Here is an 11,654-nt window from a genome sequence, read left to right as displayed (position 1 = left end):
TCTACTAAAACGACATACTCTTTCTTGTGAAGAGTGAACAGGTCAATGGCTACACGGCTCCAAGGACGATCTGGAACTTTCGAAGTCTGCATGGGCTCTTTGTGGTTCTTTGGCTGAAATTCTGCACACACTGTACACTGCGAGACAACTTCCTTGATCTCACTGCTCATTCCAGGCCAGAAAACTGAATCTCGCGCCTTTCTCAAACACGACTCGATGCCAAGGTGACTGGTGTGACTTCGTGCTATGATCTCTGGTCTGATCGCCTGGGGAATAATGATGCGCTGACATTTGAACAAGATGCCGTTATGCAGAGAAATTTCATCACGATAGTTCCAGTATTCTCTGATTGGAATGGGTACCTGGCTTTTCTGTTCTGGCCATCCTACCAAAACAGTGGTCTTCAAGGTCTGGAGAACTGTATCCTGCTCTGTTGCTTTCTGCAACTGTGCTAGCCTCTCGCTGGACACTGTCAATGAGTCCAAGGGGTTTAAGGATTCAATCTCCAGTGCAAAGACTTGGAACTCCTTGTCTTCTTCTCCTACGCTGGCAAGGTAGGCCCTTGACAGATGGTCCGCTATGTACATCTGCGAACCTGGTTTGTATGTGACATCCAGATTGAACCGTTGTAGGCGGAGTAGCATCCTTTGCAGTCTGCATGGTGCTGCTAACACGGATTTCTTGAAGATTGCTTGGAGAGGCTTGTGGTCAGATTCTACTGTGATCTTTTCCCGTCGGAATATGTACTGGCTTGAACCTCTGACAGGCGAACACGATAGCAAGACACTCCTTTTCTATTTGGGCGTACCTTCTCTCTGCAGGCGAGAGTGTTTTTGAAGCAAAAGCTACAGGTTGGCCGTTCTGAAGAAGGACTGCGCCTAAACCTTTCTCACTTGCATCACATTGAATTGTGACTTCAGCACTGCAATCGTAATATTTGAGGACAGGGTGGTTGACCACCAGCTTCTTCACTTCCTGAAAAGCTGTGTCATGCTGTTTAGCCCATGTGAACTTAGCGTTCTTTGCAGTTAAGTCCCTTAGAGGCTGTGCTACATCTGCGAGTCGAAGCAGAAATCTTGAAAGATAGTTGACAAACCCGAGTAGACTTAACACTTGTTGCTTGCATGTTGGCTTGGGCATTTCTTCTACAGCCTTAACTTTCGCTGGATCTGGTTTTAGTCCATCCTTACTGACGACATGTCCCATAAACTTCACTTCAGATTTCTTCAGCTCCATCTTCCTGCTGTTCAGGCGAAGATTGACTTTACGTGCTCTTTCTAGTAACTTGAGTAGATTCTCATCGTGATTGTGGACTGCTTGCTCTTGTGTCTCACCAAAGCCCATGACGATAATGTCATCTCTTATCACTGCTACACCTTCCAAGTCGCCCAGTTTCTCCTGCAGGTTCCTCTCGAATTCTTCGGGGGCGAGGCTCACGCCAAAGGGCATTCGAAGATAGCGATAGCGACCAAAGGGCGTCCAGAACGTTGTCAATTTGCTGCTGGTTTCGTCAAGACTAATTTGGTAGAAGCCATCTTTTGCGTCTAGTGTGCTAAATATCTTGGCTTCGCACAACTTAGGCAGCAGTTCCTCGAGTGTGGGCATCTGATACTTCGGACGCTGAATGACTTTATTCAACTCTTGAGGGTCTAGACAGATGCGGATCTTGCCAGGTTAAGCCACAACGACCATATTGCTGATCCATTCTGTTGGGGCAGTTTCTTTTACAATGATGCCTCTTCTTTCTAGATCTTCAAGCTTAGTTTTCACTTCCTTCTTGAGGGCTACAGGTATACGTCTGGAGGTGTGCTGTACTGGTACTGCTAAGGGATCCACTACGAAACTGCTGGTACCAATGTGTCCTACTCCTTTGAAGACATCTTGATAATCTCGCAAGACACTCTGTGCTGTGAGGGGGGCTTGTTTCGCATCTAAGGTTAAGACTTCAGCTTGTGATCCCAACTTGAGAAGACCCAACTTTTGGCAAGTATCAGCAGACAGTAAAGGCTTGTTAGTACCACTAACAACTTGGAATTTGAAAACTTGAGTCTGTCCACCATGTATGACTCGAAGATTAACTTCTCCAAGGGGCTTCATCAGAGAGCCATCAAATAATTTGAGCTTTGTTTTGCTGCTTTCCATCGGGGGGTTGCCCTCCTGTTTGATGATGGACAGGTCTCTGTAACTGAGTACATTACAGGTTGCACCTGTGTCGAGCTGGCATTTGAGCTTGGTTTCGTGCTTGTTGTGTTCACAATAGAAGCTGAGTGTGGCGAACCATCGATTACCACAGGATTCAATGGACTAAACATCTTCCACTTTGAGAACTGATTCCTCTGAATCTGAGCTTTCATGGCTTTCTTGGACGAGATTGACCTCACTTTTCTTCTTAGAGATACACACGCTAGCAAAGTGGTGCCATTTCTGACAGTAAGGGCAACGTTTATTGTACGCCGGGCATTCATTTCGCTTGTGTTGGGTGCCACAGTTCTTGCACTTTCTGTTTCCAGGGTCTGCTTTCTGTTTCTTTTTATTGGGGAAACGATTCTTTCTGTGTTTGAATTTGCCACTTGGCTGCTTCTTGAAATTCTTGCCCTTCTCTTTTCCTACAAGATTCACTTCTTCTTTTGGCTGGGCAGCGGTGTCGGATTTCATAGCTTCTAATTGTTTGCTGGTTATTTCGTTAGAACGCGCAATGTCAACTGCTTTGTCAAGCGTGAGAGACTTCTCCCGAAGAAGCTTGCCTTTTGTTCCCCTGTCGTTTAGACCAATGACCAACTTGTCGCGGATTAACTCATCAGTGAGCGTTCCAAACTCGCAAGACGATGCAAGTTTACGAAGGCGAGTGACGTAGCTGTCAACTGACTCTCCTTGATTTTGCTCACAAGAATTGAAAACATACCGTTCATAAACTACATTGCGTTGCGGTTTGAAATAATTCTCCAACGCGGTGATGCATGCTTCCACATTATTCCTGTCTTCGGCCAAGATATTGAGATTCAGGAATGTTTGAAGGCAATCTTTTCCCATCACAGAGCGAAACGACGCTAATCGTATTTTGGAGCTTTGTTTATCGAGACCAGTCGCGACTTCATAATCTTCCCATTGTTGGCGAAAGAACTCCCAGTTAGCTACCAGGTTTCCTTTACAAACCATAGGTGCAGGGATCGGAAAATTTGAAGGAACATACGAGTAAACAGCGGCAGCAGCGGTTCCAGTGGCAGCAGCGGTTCCAGTACTGGCTGCAGCGGTTCCAGCGGCAGCAGAAGGCGCTGAAGGCGGTGTGCCTTCGCCTTCGTGATCCGACATGTTGTGTTTGATCAGTGCTCGATTTGCGGAGCGAATTCGGCGATTCCTCGGCTGAGACTAACGACAACTATTTCGGAGTGCTTCTCCTTGTCGGCGATGAAGTTGTACTGTTATCTTTCGGTGTATTTCCTACGAAAAATGTCCTTTTACTTCTGACACCATGTTAGACAAGTCAAAACTAGACCATGTGCGTTTGACAACCCCGGTTTAATACCAAATATGGGCATTACAAAGCAATGCAGACAATGACGTAATCCGAGTAAAACAATAGCTATCGTAACAACATTAACCGAGCACAACTGTTCAGCATTACAGAAAATGAAAACTGCTCAATCATATTCCTTCATCACCACTTAGTTCAGTAGATCTTTAAAATAATTGTATAAAATTCAAATAGCTTTTCAAATACAGTCAAAGCTGACGATGGAAAGTCTATCAAAATAAGCATCAATCCAAAATGTGCTGTTTTTCTTGTTCAAACTTCTCTTTGTTCACTCTTGTGTGTGTGTGTGGTCTTCTAGGTAAATTTTAATTTTCAGAACCTCAGAAATGCTATTTAAGGCATTCTAGTAGGAGGTTAACATTATGATAGATGCCAACATACAACACTAATAACTGGCAAAGTGGCTGCGAGCCACTGAACTCGGAAAATTTATCGTGAAAGGGTTAAAATGTATGGCTACTTAGTGTGGGTGACAAAGAGATTATTTTTGAGTTGTTTGTACTGTAGTAAAAAATGACAGAAACATTTTGTTTGGTCAAATGTCATGCATAGGTCGTAGCACATCTGATCTAAAGTGGATGTACATGGTAGCAATGAAATTTGTAGCTGGGCATATGGTACAAATACAGTACCATGACAATAATGTCCAAGAATGATAATTTAACATTCACAAGTCTAAAGAGATTAAGAGACTGTAAGTTGACATAAGCCCATAACCCGGAACGCAATTTTTTGTTAATTATTAGGCATGTCCCCAGAGCCCATAACTACATGATTCTTGGTGCTGACAAATAAGTGACACCTCTGGGGACAAGAAAAGAGCAGGATAGATTATAAAATGAACAAGTTTTACCTAATAGGTGCAACAAGTATTTATTGAACTTTGTAAAAATACTGTACAAACAAATAATGATTTACTAAATTTAAATAGATTGGTGTCATGTTGTCCGAGTGAGTAAAAAGCGACAAAAAATTTACATTAACATTGTCAGTGATGAACACTGCATTGTTTTATCAATTCCATTAGAAAAATGTACATGTCGTATATGCAAATAAAGATTATTGATTAAGCCACCATGTATATATATAATACAGTTTGTAAAAACTTATCAATGACATTTTTGTCAGGAGCAGGACACATAATAACAGTACTTGCCAAGAAAAATAATTTAACAGCCACAACTTGGAGGTATCATCTGGATAACAGTGTGACCTTTCCTTTCATTTTACTTCAAAGAATAAGTTCATTTTAATTGTTTGGTTATTATGACTGATTACTTTGCATGTGGCAAAAGTTATTTAGTGGTGATATCATTACAAGTCATGTAGAATGTCAGAATTTTTCTGAAGCAATGCATCTTCTTTGTTGGCATCCTTGACTTTTAGTAATGTACATGGAAATCAATGGATCAAGTTCCAAATTGAAGTGTTTCTGAATTCTGTGATTACACATACATGAAGTGCAAGGAAGTCATGCAGTATAATAAGTACTTGTACTTGATGTCCTTTTTTGAGAGTAGACATGTAGATGTAATTCTCAGTTTTATTCCATGAAGTTCACCAGGATAACTTGTCCTGCAGGCAATGTCCAAAAGGGCTTTTAATGTGTTGCATCTTCAACATCACTATTAGTACCTCAGCAAGTGTCAAAGTTGTTAACATTTCTCTGTTGCTTGGATAAATGTAGTTGGCAACTTGCACTGTTCATTTTGTATCCACACATGTTGACCAAAGAATAAACTGTTGCACCTAAAATAATTAATAAGAAAAATCACATTCAGCTGTAGGTTAAAAAGGATACATTAATATAAAGTAAAAGGTGTATAAATGTACTTCAAATGCTTATCAGTCTTTGTATAAAATCCCCACCCCCACCCCACTAACCCTCTTAATGTTAGCAACCTACCTAAATCTAGATTCCTTCTAAGCAGGGGTTTAAGGAAGGGCATGTCAAGTGACATGTCATCCTTACCCTAAAAAAATGAGGGTGAGTATTTTTCACTCCAAAAGTTTATGCTCACATTATGCAAGTTGTAGCAGTCCAAGTATTTTGGAACATGAAAATAACAAGCAAGTCAAAATATCCTTTGTTTGTTTGAAACAAAATTCCTGTAATTATGTATTGACATGAACATAGAGCATTTTGTTATTTATGGGCACAAGTGACATATGCTTTAAAGTTCTGAGAATAAATTACTGGTACAAAATGAATGAGCAATTCATAGAGTTTGTTTGCTTAATTTACTATATGCTCAACAAGATTACCCCATGATGTTGCTTTGCACCTCTTACACACAGCCATGTCACTACATGTTGAAAAGCCTCAAAGGTTTACAAAATGCTCACATGTTGTTCCGACCATACCCAAAAAGAAAATCTATTAAATGTTTCGTATACAGACAACAAATATTTAAATATTGTTAAAGCTTAGCTTACCTATGATGGTTCCCAAAGCAACAACCATGAATAATTCCACTCTCAGACACTCTCCACAATGATGTGAGTCCATTCGTAACTTGTGTAGCGTACATCTGATCAGATCAGTTTGAGTGTCAAAGCAGCGAAATCGAGCTCTTCAACAAGCACTCCTGAGACCACTCTCGAATTGAACGTCCATGCACTTTACTGATGCACAAATGTGAGATGCTGTCACCAAAGCAAATCACTTGGTAAGTAAACCAGACTAAACTGTAGGTTTTTGCAGGTTTCAAAACAGAAACCTCGACGGACCGCACAGTCCTTCAGCGAGCCGGCAAGAGAACAATTTACGACACTTGGTTGAGCCCGCTTCTCCACGGAATGACTCAGTGGTTCAAATCCGATTTTTCTCACATCAACTTCCGGTTGTGGCGTCATGGCGCAAGTGGCAGTGAACTGCAAACTGAAGTTCGCTATTGTTAAGAGTTCGAATCCAGAACTAACAAAATTATTATTTTCTTTTTTTTTTCCTATTGGTTTTTTAATATTTTTTAACGCGCGTATTTATATGATTTCTCTACAAGCATATCATTTATTTAATTATTGTACCAATTTACCGGAACAAAAAATCATGCCAAGTTTTACGTTAGAAATCATGTATTCGAGAAATCGTATATTATTCATTTCTTTTTGTATTTCTTTTTAGCGAACGAGTATTGTGTTTCCATTTAAAATCAAGTGTTGAAGCTCATACCGAAGCTAAAAGCTTATACAATATGTGTTATGATGATAGAAGAAAGGGCTAAATACGGCTTCCTGTGGCTTAATACATACCCTCGACGATCGATTGTTACAAATTTTCGCCTTGTCAAAGAACTTGATTTCCCATCAGTTTCTGCATCTCCTTTTCACTTTTAAGTGTCATTGTCAGAGAAAACCAGGCAATGCCAAAAGATGGGGGTCAGCCGATTCCCCTAATATTTTCAGCATTTGAAACCTATCAGATAAGATTAAGATTGGTGGCATTTAAATGATTTTCTGCCTTTTCAATCCTGAGATTGACCACCCCCTAGTTTTTGGCACAGAAAGTGCCAAAATTCTACATAAAAAAGGCCAACTTCTCGGTACTGGAAACAGATCTTCCTTTTGCATTTCGTGCACAATTTTTTTTCTCAAGGTAAATTAACTAGTTGTTAATGTTTTGCATGCTTAAAAACAAATTTTCAGTTTAACTGTAATTTTTACCATATTTTCTAAACTAGGTAGGTAGCTTGTGCCTTGCCACAGAGTGAATTTCGTGGGTTTTCAAATTTATTTTTTTCAAAAGTGCGGTGGTTTAATTTTTATTAAAAGCCATTTTATAACAGTCCATACCCTTCTCAATCAAAAACAAGAATTTATTGATTGGCACAAGAAACTCTTTTTCCACGAATTTAGTTCAAAAATGCCTCTGATCGCTCTTATGGCCATTTTCCCGCCAAAATTAAATCACCAGATTATCACATAACATCGACAAAATTACATTTCAAAATGAAATACTTGTATTGTAATTGATTTGAAAAGAGTAGAAACTTCAGCAAATGTGTTAGAAATTGATTTCGAAATAATTATGTTAATTAAAGTTAATAGATACCGCAGGCCATGCATGAAATCATTGTGTATTTCCCGCGAAATTTAGTCGTATTATGTAAGTATTACTTGGATTTTCATAGCCTATATCTAGATTAGTTTGGTTTGTCTGAAAAGCGAGAATATAAATCTTATATATAAGGCGCTCTTAGTAGTAATGTTCCAAGGAACTAAAATAAGAAACCAGGTGACGTTATTTCTCCCGGTCGACATAACTTTTGCCAGTTTCAGTTCATGTTATCACGTTTCATACGGGACTAACGCTCTTATAAATATGAATTGTTCGTTTACTTCACAAGAATCATCTTGTATTCTTCTCGGATATAGTACAACTATTCTCCCGTTATAGATGCTTGTAAACAAGACGTTACAGTTCACTTACTAGGTCTTGGTGTGAGTGACCTAGCGAGGATGCCGATCTCGAAGTTCAGCAATCACTGAGATGGAGCTCATTTTATGCAGATCAGGGCACTTTGTCTTATCAGCAGATAGAGTAGGTATGAGTATCTGTCCAAAACACTATAAGAGAAGGAACAGCCGACTGCATGCGACTGGTGACCTTGACAAATTACTTGTTGTTATCATTGCACAAGGATGAATGCAAACAGGTTAATAACCCACGCCGTGTTTGTATGACCTTTGTAATGTATGCATTACTGTCACGCTGTTTGTAATTTGGGCTCCTCTCTTTTCAGGTTCGTCTCGAATTCCTCTCATCCAAAAAGATACACAAACACGCACACAAGACCCAAGTAAGCACAGGTAGAAGTTCAGCTGAGCAATTTTTATTCCAGAATCAATAGTGATATTTTTTGTACCTGTCAAATAGAGACTTCAACATCCCCCCCCCCCCGAGCATACCCCGGGCATTTATCTCATCAGTTTGCCCAGGGGGGAATTTGACCTCAATAGTTGTTATTGAGGTGGGGAAATTTGAAATTATATGAGAGGGATAATGGGGATTTGAGCAAATTGCCTCAATCTTGTGTTTATAATTCCTTGCGGTTTTTCCGGCTTCGTTAGCGGCTCATGGCAGAGTTCGAGAAGGAAGAGGACTCAATGGATCAACTGTTTTCTTTTGTACATCGTGGCTGCTTCTTTTGTGACATCGTGGCCAGTGTTCTGCGTTTGAAGTCGAATATATTGTTTAGTTACTAGTGGTAACCACAGGTTAGAAAGTGCGGGCCTTGACGCACTTAGAAAAGGTACTGGTACGAGAGTGCGTAATTTTAGATGGCAGTGTCGATAAATAAATGATTAAATGGACAAAAGACAATTATCCCGAGTAACGCGTCACGCAAGGAATGCATGTTTTTATCGTTTTGGGAAGTGTTATCGAGCACGCGGTGTGAATTGAGATGTGATTTTTCTAAGTCGGTAAACTCGCTACGCTGTGCTCGCCGTTTATTAACGTGGCGCGATTAATGATAAATCACGCTTAATTGCCGCTAACCGGCCGCGAACCAGTCAGAGTTGTTTTTTGTCGGATTGACAGTTTAGTGAACTGAAGTCAAGCACGCGGTGTGAATTGAGATGTGATTTTCCCCGGTCGATAAACTCGCTATGTTGTCAGTGTTATAACGAATTTCTCGAATTTCTCGAGAATAATCATTCGCTTTGCCGTGGTTTATGCGTGATACAATCAGAGCAAATTTTCGCAAAAGCAACAACCGTAAAACAAGTCTGCAAATTGTAATGTTTGCAATCTTCCATGTGACAGAAGCCAAGATCTTATGTGAAAATCGTTCTTGGAGAACAGATTTTCTCTTCCGGTGTTACGACAAACTGTCGTGATTGACACATTTTTCGCATCCCGATCGTTCTTAGTGGAAGAACAAAATTTTCAACTTCCGTTTTCTGTTCGCTTTTCATTAACGTGGCGCGCACGCGTAAAACGCAATCCGCTGGTCACTGTCAAGATTAGGGTTGCGGGCCTCTCTTGGGCCCGCAATGAATATTTTGCATGTAAAATCACACTCTGAAAAGAAATACACTTTCGTTCATTGCTTATTTTTCCATTTACTTCCCGGGGGTAGGAGAATTTGATCGACAAATTTGACCATTAGGTGGGGCATTTGAACACGATTTTTGGCCCTTTGGGATGCTAATTTAAACCACCAAAACCTCAAAAGTTCAAATGCCCGGGGCATGACGGTGGGTGGATGTTGAAGGTTGGATTTCATCGGTACATTATTGGTCAAATTAGAGTACATTAAATAAATAGCAAAAAACTGCTAACATCGGGTGCGTCACGATGACACTTGCGTCATATCAAAATTGCATAAGGAAAAAATACGCTTCCTATCACTATTGATTCTGGAATAAAAATTGCTCAGCTGAACTTCTACCTGTGCTTACTTGGGTCTTGTGTGCGTGTTTGTGTATCTTTTTGGATGAGAGGAATTCGAGACGAACCTGAAAAGAGAGGAGCCCAAATTACAAACAGCGTGACAGTAATGCATACATTACAAAGGTCATACAAACACGGCGTGGGTTATTAACCTGTTTGCATTCATCCTTGTGCAATGATAACAACAAGTAATTTGTCAAGGTCACCAGTCGCATGCAGTCGGCTGTTCCTTCTCTTATAGTGTTTTGGACAGATACTCATACCTACTCTATCTGCTGATAAGACAAAGTGCCCTGATCTGCATAAAATGAGCTCCATCTCAGTGATTGCTGAACTTCGAGATCGGCATCCTCGCTAGTCACTCACACCAAGACCTAGTAAGTGAACTGTAACATCTTGTTTACAAGCATCTATAACGGGAGAATAGTTGTACTATATCCGAGAAGAATACAAGATGATTCTTGTGAAGTAAACGAACAATTCATATTTATAAGAGCGTTAGTCCCGTATGAAACGTGATAACATGAACTGAAACTGGCAAAAGTTATGTCGACCGGGAGAAATAACGTCACCTGGTTTCTTATTTTAGTTCCTTGGAACATTACTACTAAGAGCGCCTTATATATAAGATTTATATTCTCGCTTTTCAGACAAACCAAACTAATCTAGATATAGGCTATGAAAATCCAAGTAATACTTACATAATACGACTAAATTTCGCGGGAAATACACAATGATTTCATGCATGGCCTGCGGTATCTATTAACTTTAATTAACATAATTATTTCGAAATCAATTTCTAACACATTTGCTGAAGTTTCTACTCTTTTCAAATCAATTACAATACAAGTATTTCATTTTGAAATGTAATTTTGTCGATGTTATGTGATAATCTGGTGATTTAATTTTGGCGGGAAAATGGCCATAAGAGCGATCAGAGGCATTTTTGAACTAAATTCGTGGAAAAAGAGTTTCTTGTGCCAATCAATAAATTCTTGTTTTTGATTGAGAAGGGTATGGACTGTTATAAAATGGCTTTTAATAAAAATTAAACCACCGCACTTTTGAAAAAAATAAATTTGAAAACCCACGAAATTCACTCTGTGGCAAGGCACAAGCTACCTACCTAGTTTAGAAAATATGGTAAAAATTACAGTTAAACTGAAAATTTGTTTTTAAGCATGCAAAACATTAACAACTAGTTAATTTACCTTGAGAAAAAAAATTGTGCACGAAATGCAAAAGGAAGATCTGTTTCCAGTACCGAGAAGTTGGCCTTTTTTATGTAGAATTTTGGCACTTTCTGTGCCAAAAACTAGGGGGGTGGTCAATCTCAGGATTGAAAAGGCAGAAAATCATTTAAATGCCACCGATCTTAATCTTATCTGATAGGTTTCAAATGCTGAAAATATTAGGGGAATCGGCTGACCCCCATCTTTTGGCGTTGCCTGGTTTTCTCTGACAATGACACTTAAAACTACAAAGGCGTATTTCGATCATGGATGGTACGCGTTTAGTCATCTTGGTGTTAACCATTGGACGACATTTTAGAACTATGTAGATTTCTTGTGATCGATACCAATATTTATCACCTTGAGTCTTGTGCGCATGCGTGTGTACAACGTTTAGCCGTCTCGGTGTTTACCATATTGGACGGCATTTTAGAAATGTAGATTTCTTGTGATCGAGCCAATATTGTCACCTCGAGTCTTATGCGCATGCGTT

The 11,654-nt window shown here is 39.8% G+C and overlaps 1 protein-coding gene and 1 long non-coding RNA gene across 2 annotated transcripts; both read right to left on the bottom strand.

The window, feature by feature from the left end:
* Positions 1-2,277: 2,277 nt before the first annotated feature.
* On the bottom strand, positions 2,278-3,520 carry LOC144648710 (uncharacterized). Its single transcript, XM_078508192.1, has one exon. The coding sequence runs from the start codon at positions 3,307-3,309 to the stop codon at positions 2,305-2,307; it is 1,005 nt and encodes a 334-aa protein (XP_078364318.1). The 5' UTR covers positions 3,310-3,520; the 3' UTR covers positions 2,278-2,304.
* A 628-nt stretch (positions 3,521-4,148) lies between these two features.
* LOC144648709 (uncharacterized) lies at positions 4,149-6,334 on the bottom strand. The gene is made up of 2 exons (XR_013569744.1): positions 5,969-6,334; positions 4,149-5,281 (listed from the first exon to the last, which is right to left on the bottom strand). It is a non-coding gene; the product is annotated as an uncharacterized LOC144648709 (long non-coding RNA).
* Positions 6,335-11,654: the final 5,320 nt, after the last annotated feature.

This window comes from Oculina patagonica, chromosome 4 (genome assembly GCF_052425735.1).
Source record: "Oculina patagonica isolate OP01 chromosome 4, crgOcupat, whole genome shotgun sequence".
In the NCBI taxonomy this organism is placed as follows: Eukaryota; Metazoa; Cnidaria; class Anthozoa; order Scleractinia; family Oculinidae; genus Oculina; species Oculina patagonica.
This window is presented reverse-complemented; position numbering and strand designations above follow the sequence as displayed.